The sequence below is a fragment of the Nelusetta ayraudi genome, unplaced genomic scaffold (genome assembly GCF_046127955.1).
Source record: "Nelusetta ayraudi isolate G7.1 ecotype Tasmania unplaced genomic scaffold, CSIRO-AGI_Nayr_v1 ptg000120l, whole genome shotgun sequence".
Taxonomy (NCBI): domain Eukaryota; kingdom Metazoa; phylum Chordata; class Actinopteri; order Tetraodontiformes; family Monacanthidae; genus Nelusetta; species Nelusetta ayraudi.
In genome coordinates this window covers 4,037,501-4,052,597 of record NW_027466170.1, presented here as the reverse complement: position 1 = coordinate 4,052,597, position 15,097 = coordinate 4,037,501, and the positions used below count along the sequence as shown (strand labels likewise).

The 15,097-nt window shown below is 46.6% G+C and overlaps 1 protein-coding gene across 1 annotated transcript in view; it reads left to right on the top strand.

The window, feature by feature from the left end:
* Positions 1-15,097, top strand: part of dscamb (Down syndrome cell adhesion molecule b) — an 89,660-nt gene that overhangs the window by 15,456 nt on the left and 59,107 nt on the right. The window contains exon 3 of the mRNA XM_076049727.1: positions 181-327. Coding sequence (XP_075905842.1) covers positions 181-327 — 147 coding nt within the window. The remainder of the gene's footprint in view (positions 1-180; positions 328-15,097) is intronic.

The following is a 15,097-nucleotide window of genomic DNA, read 5'->3' as shown; positions in this document are numbered from 1 at the left end:
TTAGAGTGTAAAATTCTGCGTTCAGACAAAAAGTGACACCGTTTAGCTCCTCAGAAAGTCCCGATGAGCGTTAGTGTCAGATTTAGCAAATGCTTTTAATACTTAATAAGACTTTCAGACTTCAGTTGCTGTAGTTTGTTTCTTTTTTATAAACTCATCGTCGCTCTGATTGTATTCCAGTCTCACGGGAGCCCTACACGGTCAGAGTGGCTGACCAGAAGGCCATGAGAGGCAGCGTAGCCGTCTTCAAGTGCATTATCCCCGCTTCTGTGGAGGCCTACGTCGCCGTCGTATCATGGGAGAAGGACACAGTTTCCCTCAGCTCAGGTAAGACCAGCTGCTCGGCCAACCGCTAGCACTAGCATTAGCGCTAGCGCCCGTGTTTCACTCGTCTTGGTTACGTGGAATGCACATCTGTCGAAGGCCCACCGTCCCGCAATCTGGCTCCGTGCTGCGGTGCGTTCAGGGACCTGTCATAAAGTGAGCACTTGATGCCGTTTGACTGAGGGCAAACTCTGGGACGGCTGTGTTTTGGTGGCATTTTAAACGCGTGTGCTCGAGCGTGAAGTCGCGTCTCCTGATCCATGGCGCCAACTCCCCCCCCCCGAACTGAGTGACTTCGGTGGCTTCTGACATGCGCACGTGCGCACGGGGAGGATGAAGAGGTTCAACTCCTCCTCACCCGCCAGCCTCTCAGAACGACGTTCGGCCTTGGGTTCCGTCACGCTCCGTTTTCTCCTGTAGGGGGCGCTGGGCGGAGCCACGGCACCGGGTCGTCCGTGTTTACTCCAATAAGTGCTGCAGCAGGAGAGCGCTGTCAGATGGATGAGGAGCACGCCGTCAAAAAATCACGGCGGCGTGCTGATAAATATTTGATGGTCGATTCTGATGCATGAGCGGCTTCACCTCTCGCTGTTATGGAGAGGGTGTGTTTACACTCCGAGTGTGTGTGCGTGTGTGCGCGCGTGCGTGTGTGCAAAAAGGCCAGGAGGACACCAGCAGGGCTCTACGACGGCTACAGTTTGACCCCGCCCCTCCCCTCCCTCCTCCTTCAGCCCCTCCTCCTCTTTTCTCCTTCAATCTTTCATGAAAGAAGATTTGGTCTCAGTGGACACAAAATAAAGGTATCCCACAGCTGCGCTGAATTATTAATGACAGGTTTTCTTGTTGGGAACATCAAGCGTAACCCCCTCACCCCCCTGCCCACAAACACCCCCACCCCACCCCCACCCCCACCTTTGTCAGCCCCACCTTCATGTTGTGCATTAGAATGTGAGGACGGATCGCTGCTGGTTCGTTTTGTTCGGTAACCTGCAGTTACTGTTCAAAACTTAAAGCAGCTCTCTGTAACTTTTCGACCATAAAATCATGATTCCAAACTCAGTAAAGCGGGAGATAACTGATTAATAGGATCAATGGTGCACGCCGACACGCCGGACGAATCACTTTACGGCAACGTCACACGTTTATTTAGAGGCGGTTTTACATACTACTGTTACAAATACATAAGATTATAAAATCATGGAATGGAACCCAATAATCCTACGACGTTATTGTCCATGTTGGTTTTGCATTTCATATTGGTGTTTTTCCCGGACACATACGAGCGCTCCAGCTAGGCCACGATTTGTATTTTCCCACATCAATAAACTGCCGCTGCAGCGAGTTTACTTTGTCACTTCGCCATTTCCACCGAAAGTTACCTGGAGCTGCTTTAATAGCTGTAAGTTGACGTGATACTTTAAGTTGAGCAACCTAACGTTCACAAGTCATAATATCAGGGCGATGTTGCCCTCATGCCTTCATTCATACCTGGATGCACTGATGTTCCGTAGAGGGACAGACAGCTTTTCTCAGGGGGAGGAGCCCAGAGAAAATGTTTGGAAAGGGGGCGGCGGAAAATCCTCAGCCCATCCCCTCCGTTTGTCACCTTTAAATCTGGCCAATCGGGTTGTTTCTAATTTACCACTGGAGTCAGTTGGTAACGGTGCAAGGCCTCCCATTGGTAGTTTCCAGTCCTTTCCCCCCCCTTTTTTTTCCCATTAAAGCCCGCCCCTTTCTCCTCAAAGGCTGCATGCTGATTGGTCTGGCCATATTCTGTGCGGCTTGAAGGGATTCCGATTGGTTAGCTTTTGAAATTTTGATTTGCACGTTGTCATGATGGACAACAGCGGTAATTTGTTTAATATTCGGCTTCAATCATTCAAGAAAAAGAATTTAAACTTGTTGACTTCTTTTCTTAACCTGTAAACCTTTTGGCTGAACATTTAGCAAAAGAAAAAAGAAGACTTTTTAAAACAAAGATTTTTAGTGTCGAATTTTTATATGAAATTGGTCCTGAACGCCTGTCTGTGCTGTTTGATTGCACGCGGTGGAAAATATTAAGGGCACAACAAAGAGAAAAGTGGGTTCAGAAAGTCTTTGGATGTCCGCTGATTCGCATTAGTGTCCAAAATAGATGTGTGATTACAGAGTCGGGCGCCTGCTTTAATTAATCATGTGTGATTGAGAAGTTAATTACAATATGAATAACCTCCCAGAGCTCAGTGGCCATTTGAAGCCTGCTGTTTTCAATGTGAATGAGCGTGACGCACGGCGGCGGGGGGGGCTCGAACGCCGCCGCGAACATACCATTAACCCGTCATCAATTAAAAAAAACAGAAAAAACAACAACCTGCACCGGTGCTGTTCGCCTCCGCCCGCCGCCTTTCCATAAACAATTGACACGGCCGAGGGGGAGATGAAAGAGGCGACGGGGAGAAAAGAGGCAGCGTGTTGAATGCTGGACCTTCTCATTTTGATGCATATGTGCACCAGCGTCTCTTTGTGCCGCTCGTCTCGTCCCCTCCCCTTTGTCTGCAATCGCATCACAGCGGCGTCGGGACGAGGCTGCGCTCGAACTGTTGCGTTTGTTGAATTTACTGTACGTGCAAATTTGCATTACAACAACTGAGTTGATGTACACACACTCATTTGGGAGGAAATGACAACGGATAGCGCAAAACTCACTAGTGTTGATAGAAACACACACACACACACACACACACACACACAACACAGATAACCAGGTAAAGCCGGTGAAAAAAACACATCACTACACCTTTAAAATGACAAAACACAAACAACTCTGTTCCCACTCAAAAGTAAATACAATGACACCAAATAACATTTAATGCTAATGGGAAAAAAAAACCATGAACTGTTACAACTTTGACTGCGTAACACCTTTAAAGGACGAGTTCATCATTTCGGCGTAATTAATTCCCAGATTGAAGCGGGTGACAGTCGGGGCTGCTGCAGTCGTCTCAGTGTGCAGATTTATCTGTAATCTGTCAACTCAGACCCGGGGGATTATAATCCCCTGCTGGGATCCTGCCGACCTCTCCGCCTGCAGCCGCTGTGAGCACTGAGCAGAGAGTCTCTGCAGGTCAGTGCTGGTCAGTGCTGCTCACTGCTGGTCAGCAGCAAAGGTCCACTGAGGTTGGACAGAAGTTGGATTTTGCTCAAAGTCCAGAGTCAGTCAGAGTTCCGAGTGTTCATATGTACGCTGTAAGCAGCCTGTGACATCACAAAGCGGCGTCATTTAGCATAAACTTTGTGCAAAGTTGTTCAGCCGTTGTTCAGTTGGAGCCGCTGCAGGATGTGAAGGTACCAGCAGCAGTACCTGCTGCTGCTGCTGCTGCTGCTGCTGAAGGTCTTTGGTTGCTCTTCTTTACAGAAAGCGACTGCAACCAAATGGTCGAAGGGCAGTTTTAGTTTATTTCAATGTTTTAACATAACAAACAAATTCTTTTCGACTTTGTTCTTTCTTTCTACTTCCCTCCGCCTCTCATCTTCAGCTTTGTTTTCCTTCTGTTCTGTTTTCTTCACCACCTTCTCTTCCTCCTCCTCCTCTTCCTCCTCCACCTCCACTTCCTCCCCCGGCCTCGACTCTCCTCTCGTCTCATTGCGTAACCTGCTTGGCAGAGCGCCCCAGTAAGTCAGTCAATTTCCTCCCTTGTGCAAAATGCTGTTTCTGTTCATTTATTCAGGGGAAAAAAAACAAACATGCAAATGAGCCTCTCAGATCCTCGTAGAATCATTAAAGATAAAAACAAAACAAAAACCCAACAACAACCCAAAACTCTCCGGCTGCAATTTCGGCAGTCACATTCAAAGTCGGGCGCTTCCCAGCCGTGAGTTTTAGCATTTAAGCGATGAAAGTGCTGCTTCGCTCGCCCCTCCCTCCCCCCCCTCTCTCTCATGGGTTTTTGTGAGTGCTTATAGAGGCTAATTAAACAGTTTGCTCACTAATAGAATCACAGTTTTAACCAGCCACCAGCTCGGATGGCAGTGTGTTCAGGATGAGCATTAAAAAAGGCGGGAGTGGGAATGTGTGTGTGTGTGTGGGGGGGGCAGCGTGTACAGTAGGTGTTTTGGTTTAGCGGAGGAGAGTTTATCATGCCGCCGACGTGCCGCCGACTCGGTTTTTCACGGAGATTGATAGCGAGGGCAGGGCGAGCGAGGCAGGCTGTAAATTTTCAAAGCGCAGCCCAAAGTCAGGGCAACCTTGAATGGAGGGCACGGCGGGGGGGAGGTGAGGAGGAGGGTGACTGAGGGAGGGAGGGAGAGAGAGAGAGAGAGAGAGAGAGAGAGAGAGAGAGAGAGAGAGAGACCTTCGGTCAACAACAGACTGCGTCACGGCGGCAACAACCATCTTCTCCCTCCATCACTGCTTGTTGCTGCAGAGGTGTGTGTGTGTGTGTGTGTGTGTTGTGTTGCTTGAACACAGCCACTCCACCCATCCTGCTGCAGTCCAACCCAACAACAGGAGAACATTTTGACCCCCCCTCACCCTCCCTCTCCGGCACAGAGATCAGCAGTTAGCGAAATGCTGACCCTCGTCTTTCCCTGCACCCCTTTTCCCAGCACACACACACACACACACACACACACACACACACACACACACACACACACACACACTGACTGCAGACATTTGAGGTGTGTGTGTGTGTGTGTGTGTGTGCATGCTTTTTGTTTGTACACTGTGTTGTGTTGCGATGATTATGGGATTATGACTCCAGATGCATCTTCAGTAAATTTTATGTTTACATGTTGTGGAAACCTGCAGTGCAAAGGTGCTAATATTGTCCAGTGCAGTGTGTGTATGTGTGTTTGTGTGCGTCAGAGGGTGTTGATGCCCCCCACCCAAGCTCCACAAAACAAGAAGAAGAAGATGAAGAAAGAGAGCGAGAGAGAGAAAAGAGCAACACAAGAAGGGAAAAAAAAATCAATAGTTGTGTGCATTAATCATGCTGCTGCCACAGGGAATTATGGGAACATGAGCTGAAGGATGCATTTCGTGCATTTGCAACATGCGAGTGCTGCTTCGCAGGCGGAGTTTGGGGAATTGGAAGAGGGCGAGACAAGACCCTTTTAGAGAGGGAGAGGAGTGAGGTTGGGGGAGGCAGCGTGGTGGGGGTGGGGTGGGGGGTGTATTGTTCGTCTTTGTGCCGCTCACTCCGGTCTTTTATGTCGACGCTCGACAATAGTAATCACAATAGCGGCCATTCTGCGGACAATCTGAGATTTCTCCATATTTTTTGGACGTTGTGCATTTTTGTTTTTTTTTAAATCCTTTTAGAGTTGTGTGTATTTTCTAAGTCTTACCACCGCTGCTGCCGCTGTGATGGTTTGGTCATCACGTCGACGCTCCTCTTTGAACAGAAAGCCTCAAAGAGCCAAACTCCCCCCAGACTCTGTGTTTGAAGTCTCCCACCGCTGCCTCTGCTGCCTTCAAGGCTGCAGGACGTGATACATATTTGATAAGTATCGATAGAAGGGTTACTGAGACAGAGATGGAGGGAAATCGATTCTGGGGCCGAGTTTCCCCAAAAGCATGCTGATAAAAAAAAGAAGAAGAAGAGAAGAGATAAAGGTCAGCCTTGGACTGACTTCCCATCTCTGCAGTTGGAAACTTGCTTTCAGACGTCGGTGGAGATTACCTGGAGAACATCTGGAGAACATCTGGAGAAAACCTAGAAAACACCTGGAGAACACCTGGGGAAACATGGAGAACATCTAGAAAACACCTGGATAACATAAAGAGGTAATATGTAGAACATCTGGAGAAAACGTATAGAAAACACAGAGAACATCTGGAGAACACCTGGAGAACATTAAGAGAAAACATGCAAAACATCCGTAGAACACATGGAGAAAACGTACAGAAAACTTGGAAAAGACCTGGAGAACAAATGGAGAACATGAGCTAAATGAAGACAAAATGGGAAACAGTGCAGCGCCAGGCGGCCGACAGCAGACTGAGGAGCAGACGGCGTCCTGGCCGCCGCCGCCGCTCCCAGCTGACGCTCCGTACGGAGAGACAGAATCAACAACTGTTGACGCGGGCGCTCCTCCATCCATGTTTATTAATAAACAGAGGCAATATGGCAGCCATTAGGGCCACTGCGGCGGTGGTGGCGGCGGCGGCGGTGAGTGATTAGAGCGCTGACGGCTGGCGGCCGCCGGGAGGCTGAGCACGCTCTCATCTTTAATAGGCAATCTGGCTCCTGCGACGGGGAAACCCCTCTTTGATTCCGACTTGGATCCCAGACAGGAGCCCAAACCGCCGCTAAAGTAGTTTTTTTTTTTTCTTCTGCCTTTTTTTCCCTTTTTCCCCCCTCCTGCTCTTCACGAGTCATAATGAAAAGAAGGTTGATTATTGCAGAATAATGACGCCGTCTGTGTTTTCCTCCTCCGTTTAAAAAGCCACTTCCGCTTTGATTCCGAGTGCCAGCGAAGTCACTCGGGAAAGATGAAGGCGATCCGGCGAGCCAGACTGCCTGCCTGCCTGCGCTCATTTCTGCTTACACAGATCCTCCGTAACACTGAAACAGTGAATAAAACTACAATATGCGTATGTATCTCTATATAAATACATATACAATTGAATATATATATATGTCACTTATTCTGTTTATGTGGAAATGCAGCCGCAAAAACTGTCTGGTTTGTTTTAGATTGGAGTTCATCCATCTTTACAAGCTCTGAGCAGAAGCATTTTTATTTTTTAGATTTTTGAATCAAGCCCTGATATTAATCAAAGAACTAAAATGTTCTTTCATTGTGACAAAAGAGGTGTCAGCCACTACAAGCTGAACTCAAAAAACAATCATCATCAGTGGATGGGATTTGCTCATGAAAAGAACAAAAAGCTGCACTCTGTCTTTTTTTTTTTCTACTTGCCACCAAAAAGTTTCCCCTTCACTGTGGACTGGCTGTTGGATATTTAGTTAAACTCTGCAAATTTCGTTCTACAGAGCACAGCGGCCATGTTGCCCCTCAAGCCGACTGATGTGCTGTGTTGTTTCTACTGGCTGACAAAAGGTTCCGCCACCTTGTTTTTAAATGTTATTTTCTGCGGGCTCTTTCCGACATGGACGTGTGAAAGAAACATAATCAATCTGGACAACCGTCCATTCGATGTGTCAGGTTGCAGTTTTGTGTCTGTCAACGTGAGATGAAAGCGACGAAAAACATGTTTTTTTTTCTCAAAGAGGAGCTCTCGAAACAGGTTATTTTTTGCTGTTTATGAGACCCTTCACCTGAGTATTTTTCAAGACCATATTTATAGATATTGCCTCCATCACACAGACTCATAACGAACTAAATTTCAGCTTCTGTGGAGCCAGGAATGCCTCGGCGAACCGTCAAACAAGGAAGATCAGTTTTTGTGCGATTGTTGCAGAATGGCCAGAAATATGTTTTTTTTTTTTGTTTGCGTCTGTGTCGGCGCGGCGGGTCTGTTAGTTCCGCCGGGCAGCAAAACGGACTGGAACTGGGCCAGAACCATCCGTGGCCACCGGCCAAGACACAGATTAGTAATAAACATGGTGCGAGCTAATTACAGCTGCAACAAGCAATTAATTTGTGTTGTTATAAACTCTCCTGAATGTGGCAGGTGGCAGGTGGCAGGTGGCAGGGGGCGTGGCTTTCCATATGCTCCCAGATAAAGTGGCAGGCGGTGGGCGGGTCAAACCGGCGGCGCTTAGTCACACACAGCGAGAGAGAGAAAAAAGGTGTCTGATCCCATCTTAAAAGTGACTGATTAGTGTAAAAAAGCTACTTAATAACTTTAATCACTCCAGCGACCTAATAAGGATTCCCCCACTCCAGTTTTCCCCTCCCACCTGCCGTCCAATCAGCCGCTAATTCTCCGTCTAATTCGGCTCTCTGGGTGGTAAATCTGCAGAAATACAGAAAATCATGTCGAGCCGATTTTTTTTTTTTTTTTTTTTAACTTTCACACAGAGGCTGGGCTGGAGCCTGCTAGCCCCTCCTGCTGGGCATCTCCTGCTCCGATTAGACGTGATCATGGTTTTAGGACACCTGCTGGCCTCCACATCTGATTGGCTCGCCTAGATTAGGCCATGCTATCTTTAATCCGTCAAAATTAGACACAGCACTCAGGAGCTTCTGGAGCTTCTGGTAGTGTAGTACTGGAGGATGGTCTTGGTCTCCAGACCACTTTTTAAGGGTCTCGGACTTGGAGGCATTTTTACTCGGTCTTGTCTCAATATCGGACTGGAGGGAATGGGGATTTTTAACCAGCCAAGACTCAGCCAACACTACAATGACAGATAATAACGGAAGAAGAATCCATCTGCTGCTGTTTTGCGCTCTGTTTGTGACACCCAGATGTCTTGGTCTGGTCTCGATCTCGATACTCTCTCGTCTTGATGATGTCTTGGTCTGGGTTGGTGCCGTCTTGGCTACAACACTATCTTCTCGGGTCCTTTTACACCATCGGGGGACTTGAAGTCGTGTTACAATGTAGTTTTTTGGCGTAAAAACATATATTGTACACGAGCCCACGGGAAGAAAAGGTCCCTTCAAAATAAAACTTCCACGTTGATGAGAAGAACCTTGACGAGACAGTTTGGTGAAGTTGTCTACAGTGTGAGGCTTCTTATTGGTGCAAATGGGTTTTTACTAAACTCTGTCCCAGGCTTTTGTTAACAGTAGTAGCTGTAGTAGGCTCTCATAGCCCCCGATGCCCAACTACAGCGTGCTCAGAGCCAATCAGTGGCAGAGAAAAGTCTGTTCTTGGCCCTTCTTCCAATGAGGAGATGTCAGGTTGGTATCAGACTGAGCAGCTGCAGCCTCCACGTCAAGCTCTGTAGCAGCTATTTATCTAGTAGCAGCATTTAACAGCAAAAAGGAAAAAACTAAACTCTGGAACACAATGGCTTTGTCAACCAGGCTGAACAGGCAGAATTTCTATAGAATCTCTAGCCTTGAATGTATGTGTTCTGAAAACAAACACTCACCCTCACTGAGAGCGTCAGCAGAGTCCAGTGGTGGTGGACGATCAGCTGACTTCAACCGCAAGGTGACCTTCCGTCTTTTCCTGTGATGTACGAGGCTTCAGGCCTCATTATTTCTCCTCAAGGCTCGTTTTCCCTCCTGTTGCCTCTTCTTCTTCCGTAGGCCTTGAGAAAACATGCACACGTGCGTGCGCACACACACACACACACACACACACACAAAGACACACACACACACGCGCGCTCCCACACAAACGCACATTGAAGTCTTTCAATCCCCTCGGCCATTGTGCAGCTATTGTTAAAGGAATAATAAATCCTCTTCCTGGCTGTTGTGCTAATATTGACTTTCTTTGAAAAAAAAAATGTGAATTTTCTTTATTTGTTTTTAAATAAATTCTATCGAAAATACAGCCAATATGTCCACTGACATCTCACATCTATTTCCCCATTTTTTAATACTGCCCCCCAGTGGTTGGAGGCCCACATGTAAACCAAACAAATGTCTCCTGCACCGAATAAAATCGCAACTTTTCCCCCCTTTACAATCTGTGGATTCACAAAAAACAAAATGAGAGGAAAGCAGCCCGACAGCTTGTCATCACCTTATTTTTATTGAGACACACTTCAAAGCTTCCGTCTAATCCATTAAATAACAGACAAATAAATAGATGACGTTATTAATGAGATTGTTAGGATAAAAATGAAAAATCTGGGTTTTGCATCCAGCCCAGCCGAGCGCTGGATTTCAATCCCAGCCTCCTCGGCTGCGCCAGAGTCGTGCGTGACGTCACGAGGCGGCGGCCGGGGGTGGGAGGGGGGTGGGGGGGTGGAGCCGCCTCATTTTGACGGACGCAGCCTGCAATCTTCACATCAGCGTGGGAGTGCAAGCCAGCCAATCAGAGGCGGGCGCACCGCCGCTGCACACGCTTATCACCTGCACACAGCTGCCACGGCCCCTCTGCAGGAGGGAGGGAGGAGGGTGGGGGCGGTGGGGCAGGTGGGGAGGGGTCAAGGGAGGGAGAGGGAGAGAGAGAGAAAAGAAGGAGAAGGAGCAGGAAAGAAGACGGAGGCTGATTTGTGTCCAGCCGTGGCGCCGCTTTTTCTTTCTTTCTTTCTTTCTTTTTTCTTCTCTTTCTTGCTGCTGCTGCTGCTTCACGGTGCCGGTGCGGAACGCACGGGAAACGAAGGCACAAGCGAGACGAGACGAGACGTGGTGGTGGTGGTGGTGGTGGTTTTTGTGCTGCATCAGCGCGGCAACAGTTAAAAAAAAAAAGGAGCTTTGGAGCGGCGGCGGCGGCAGGGAGATGAGGAGGGAGAGCCGGCGAGATAAGCTCAATCCGAATTGATTTTCCTGTTACTTTCTGCTGCACTTGAGTTTCTATAGCAACGTGGTCAGGTTCCCTCGGCCCTCCCAGGGCAAGTGTAATTGTTGTCTGTTTCTCACAGCCAGCCTCGACGTTTTTTCCTCCTCTTTTCTTCCTCTCAGGGCTGCTGCTCGCCGGCGGAGGCGTAGATTCTTCCGCAGGCCGTCAATTTGCCAACACAACTTTAACTGTCAGGGACGATTTTTTTAGTGCGTGACTGTCAAAATGGGGGTGAACATTTTTTTTTTTATATATAGTGCACCTGTTTTCTCTTTTTGTTGATTATCAGTAAGTTGGCAAATCATTTTTTTTTTTTTTTTTTTAGACGAATAATCGATAATGAGCTTCTTTGGTTGAAGGGATTTTTTTGTGTTGCAATACCAAATCCAGCCACTGGGAAATCTTGAATCGGAACCTCGCACCGGAATCTGAAATACATCTGTGAGTGCAGTAGTTTGACGCCGGAAGTTGTTTATCAATTTGTACTTGACCTGACTGCTTCTTCTTCTGTGGTACTTTGCTGGAACTGCATAGATGATGCTGTTGTGGTGAAAAAGTATATACACAACTATGCCACGTTTTTTATTCGAATTCTGCACCAACCGACCAATTATTGACAAATGTCAACCAGCTAATGATCTACACACCCAATGCTATTATTTGACAAACTACAATCTGTGAACATTTTGAAATGGGCCTTTTATTGATGCAAATAGTGTTTTGTTTAGCTGTTTTGTCCTGGTAATGATCCTTTATCTTGCCTCAAAGACATTTTGCCTTCTGTCCCTCTGCTTCATTTACCAAAGAGCTGCTATAATATGAAAAACTATAAACATATGGCAGCGACGGCAACGTTTGCCCTGCAAAGTCTGTACTGTGGCTCCGGCTTTATTTATTCAAAACTGTCCGTCGTCACTTCGGGGATCGTTACGTTACAATATTTTGGCCATTTGGCTTAAAGGGTCCTTTGGTCGAGATAACAGAGCGGCAATAAAGCCGTGCAGCTGTGCTGCAGCCACCCGATCGTTAGAAACGAACAGGAGTGGAAGCAGTATTTCTTCGGAGGCCCGCTGCCGGAGATAATAACCCTAAACTGAGTTTAAAGACGTCTGTGTTTTTGTTTTTGTATGCAAATGAGACGATGTGCAGCTCGCCGCGGGTCTGAAGCGCCGCTCGCAGCTGTTTGCAGCCTAATGGCTCGGAGAGGCCGTGCCTGCTCAGCAGGAAGAGCCTGGATACGTCTGAGCTCGGCCGTCACAAGTGCTGATCCCCAAAACTAGGGATGCACTGATAGCGATAACTGCATTGTGTGTCGGTACAGATGCCAGGCTTGAGTACTGCGCTCGTACTCGTAAAATACGTGCCGATACCACGACACCGATAGCAGTTGCATATGCATCTAGATGACAGTTAAATTAGTGTTTGCACTGAAGAAACCTGTGACAGTTGCCCCATGTTCTAGAAAAACGTGCTAAAGAAGGCTGTTTTAATAACAAAAACAACCAAAAAATAATCAAAGTAATTCTATAATGTGTAATGGCCATATTAAGTGCTTAAGTATTAAGTACTCGTACTCTACGCAAAACAATGAATAGAATAGAATAGGATAGAATAAAACAGAATAGAATAGAATAGGATAGCCTTTATTGTCATCGTACTACAAGTAGTTCCAACAAAATTGCGGTTTTGAGCTGTATTGCACCCTATTTATTAAAAAGAAAGATCTGAAGGAGATATAAAAGTCATAGAGTCAGTTAAAAACAATATAATAAATATAAGGCAATGCTTAAAGCGTGACAGTGTGCGTTATGGCTCGGAGTTGGTTGCAGAGGGAGCGGGAGGGAGGGCTTAGGGACTGGGAGGCGGAGCCATCAGCATGGAGGAGGAGGAGCATTTCCTGGATTCCCATTGGTGCAGCTACCTGCTGATGTCACATTGTGTGTTTTTTTGGTTCTTTTTTTTGAAACTCTCACACACACACGTGGTGCTGAAGGAGCCGTCGCTGTCGCAGTGGCAGGCTGTGACGGTGGGTCGCTGCTGCTGTGTTGCAGAGCAGCCTCGGACCTGTCGCAGTCACCTCGCTGTTTCTGGCCTCGGATCGATGCGAATGAATATTCAGCCCCCCCCGGGGAGCATGTGCGGGCCATGTTAGGGGTCACAAAAGGTCGTGACGGGCAAATCCTTGATCCTGAAGGGAAGTTTGTGCTTTAATTTGAATTTCTCTTCAGAAGTCCCATATTCTACGGACACGTTTTTATTATTTTTTTCCTGAAAGAAACCAATATTCCATGAAAAATTTTACATTTAGCCCTCTGTTTACAGCCTTCCTTCCTGCTAAAGTTGACCCTCTGTGGATCTGCCACAGGGGCAGAAACGAGGCGGTCTCGGAAGGCAGAGTGTGGGGTGTGGCCACTGATCTGGGAGAACTATTGGTCCCACGTTTGTGACATCACAAAGGGGGTGAAGTGTGTGTGTGTGTGTGTTTCAGCAGAGAAACCGGAGCAAATGACAAACACAGATTACCGCTAGAAAACATTTGCAAAGGTAATTTTTTTTTTGCATCGTTTGGGGCCTTTGAAGCGACTGTTTCCCGGTTGCGACGCTCTGCAGGCGCTTCCACAGCGAGGCCTTCCTGGGTTTGTCCTTGCCTTTGTTTACTCTCCTGTTTTTGCATTCTCCTCATCCCTCCCTCCTCTCTCCCTCCTTCCCTCTCTCCATCCCCCTCCTCCTCCACTACCTCCCCTGGCTGGAAAGCGCCTCTAAAACAAGTGGAGGTAACAAAAAAAAAAAATGGAAAAACAAGGAAAAAAGAAAAAAGGCAGACATGTTTTGGTGCATGCCTGGCGGACAGATAGGCGGCCGCATCAGCAGCAGTCTCCTCTGAAGTCGGGAGAAATCTATTTGCTGGTAGAAGCGGCTTGCATAATCCTTTAGTTACACTTGCCAGCTGTGAGCAAAGATACGGCGCTGCGGGACTTGGCATGAATATCGTTGGCAGGACAAAGAAATGAAACTGATAAGTGTTTGTGCACCGGAGTCCTTTTGCATAATCCAGGATAACCCGTAATCTGGGCTCTTCAAAATCAGCCGCTGTTAATAAGGGAGGCTCTGATTGCGAGGGGAGAAAGCGGAGCAGAAATAACAGCCTGGAATCCAGGGTGAGGATGTGAAGCCTTGTTTTTATTTCCCCAGTCATATTTTATTTATTTTAGTTTATTTTATTGTATTTTTTGCAGCTGCAGCGAGACGCACTGTGCTGTCATTTGATTGCAGACGGGCAGTATTTCTGAGCCTGCGGTATGCAGTCATGCAGCCGTATGAAAGGATTTTATTCTGACTCAAACACCTTTTTTTTTCTTCTCACCCCTCTCCCCGTGTCTCTGCTGCGGATACTTCCTCCCTTCAGTCAGCAGTATGCGCGCACACACACACACACACACACACACACACACTCACAAACACACACACACACACACAGAGGGAAAAGGAGGAATACGAAACAACACATCAGTCACCGCCTTCCAATAAAGCTGTCCTCCCTCTCCACCTCGCCGTGTGTTTGCCTGCTCTGCGCCGGCGCCTCTCTCTCCGTGTCACCGGATGCTAATAGACAGCCGCTGAAAGCCAGCGTGCTCCTCCTTGTGCAAACCTCTCGCATTATTTATTTTGCAGGGTTCCCACTTCCACACAAGGTTGTTGGTTTTTTGTTTTTTGTTTTTTTTTTACGACCCACATACATGTGCCAAATAACCTGCGCTGGACTGCTGCATCTTTATTGGGTAAACAAACAAACAAACAAACAGTATTGAGGAAGAAGTAGAAACAGTAGACATCCACAACAACAATCATCATTTTTATGTGTTTTGCTCAATTAAATGTCCAATTTTAGGACTATCACTAATTAGTTTTAAATAATTATGATCTCTATCCTGTCAGTGTTTTTTTTTTTTTTTTTAATGTCATTTATTAGTCCAGAATGAAAAATGAAAAGGCACGTGAAATGAAGGACCTTTATATGGAAATGTTTGTCTTCATGTCTGGAAAATGTAAAATGGTAAAATTCATGTCAAAAAACAGCAAAACATTTTGAAATTCTAACTGCTGTCTAATACTGCAGAAATAGATATAAAAACCTAATGGATTTTACACAGTTAGGAAGTATTTTAACACACACACAATTCTAAATGTCTATTTTAAATTTAAGTATTTCAATCATCCAAAACATTAACATGTTCATTAATTAAAGTAAACTGTTTTCCAGTATTAATATCCATCATGGCGTTGAATATATGCTAAAATCACAATTCACTGAGGAAGTTTTATTGCTGAACATATGTAGCATATCAAAAAATCGGATAAAATATTAGATATTAAATATATTATATCGGGGCTCACTTTGCTTTCCTGAAGTAGCCGACA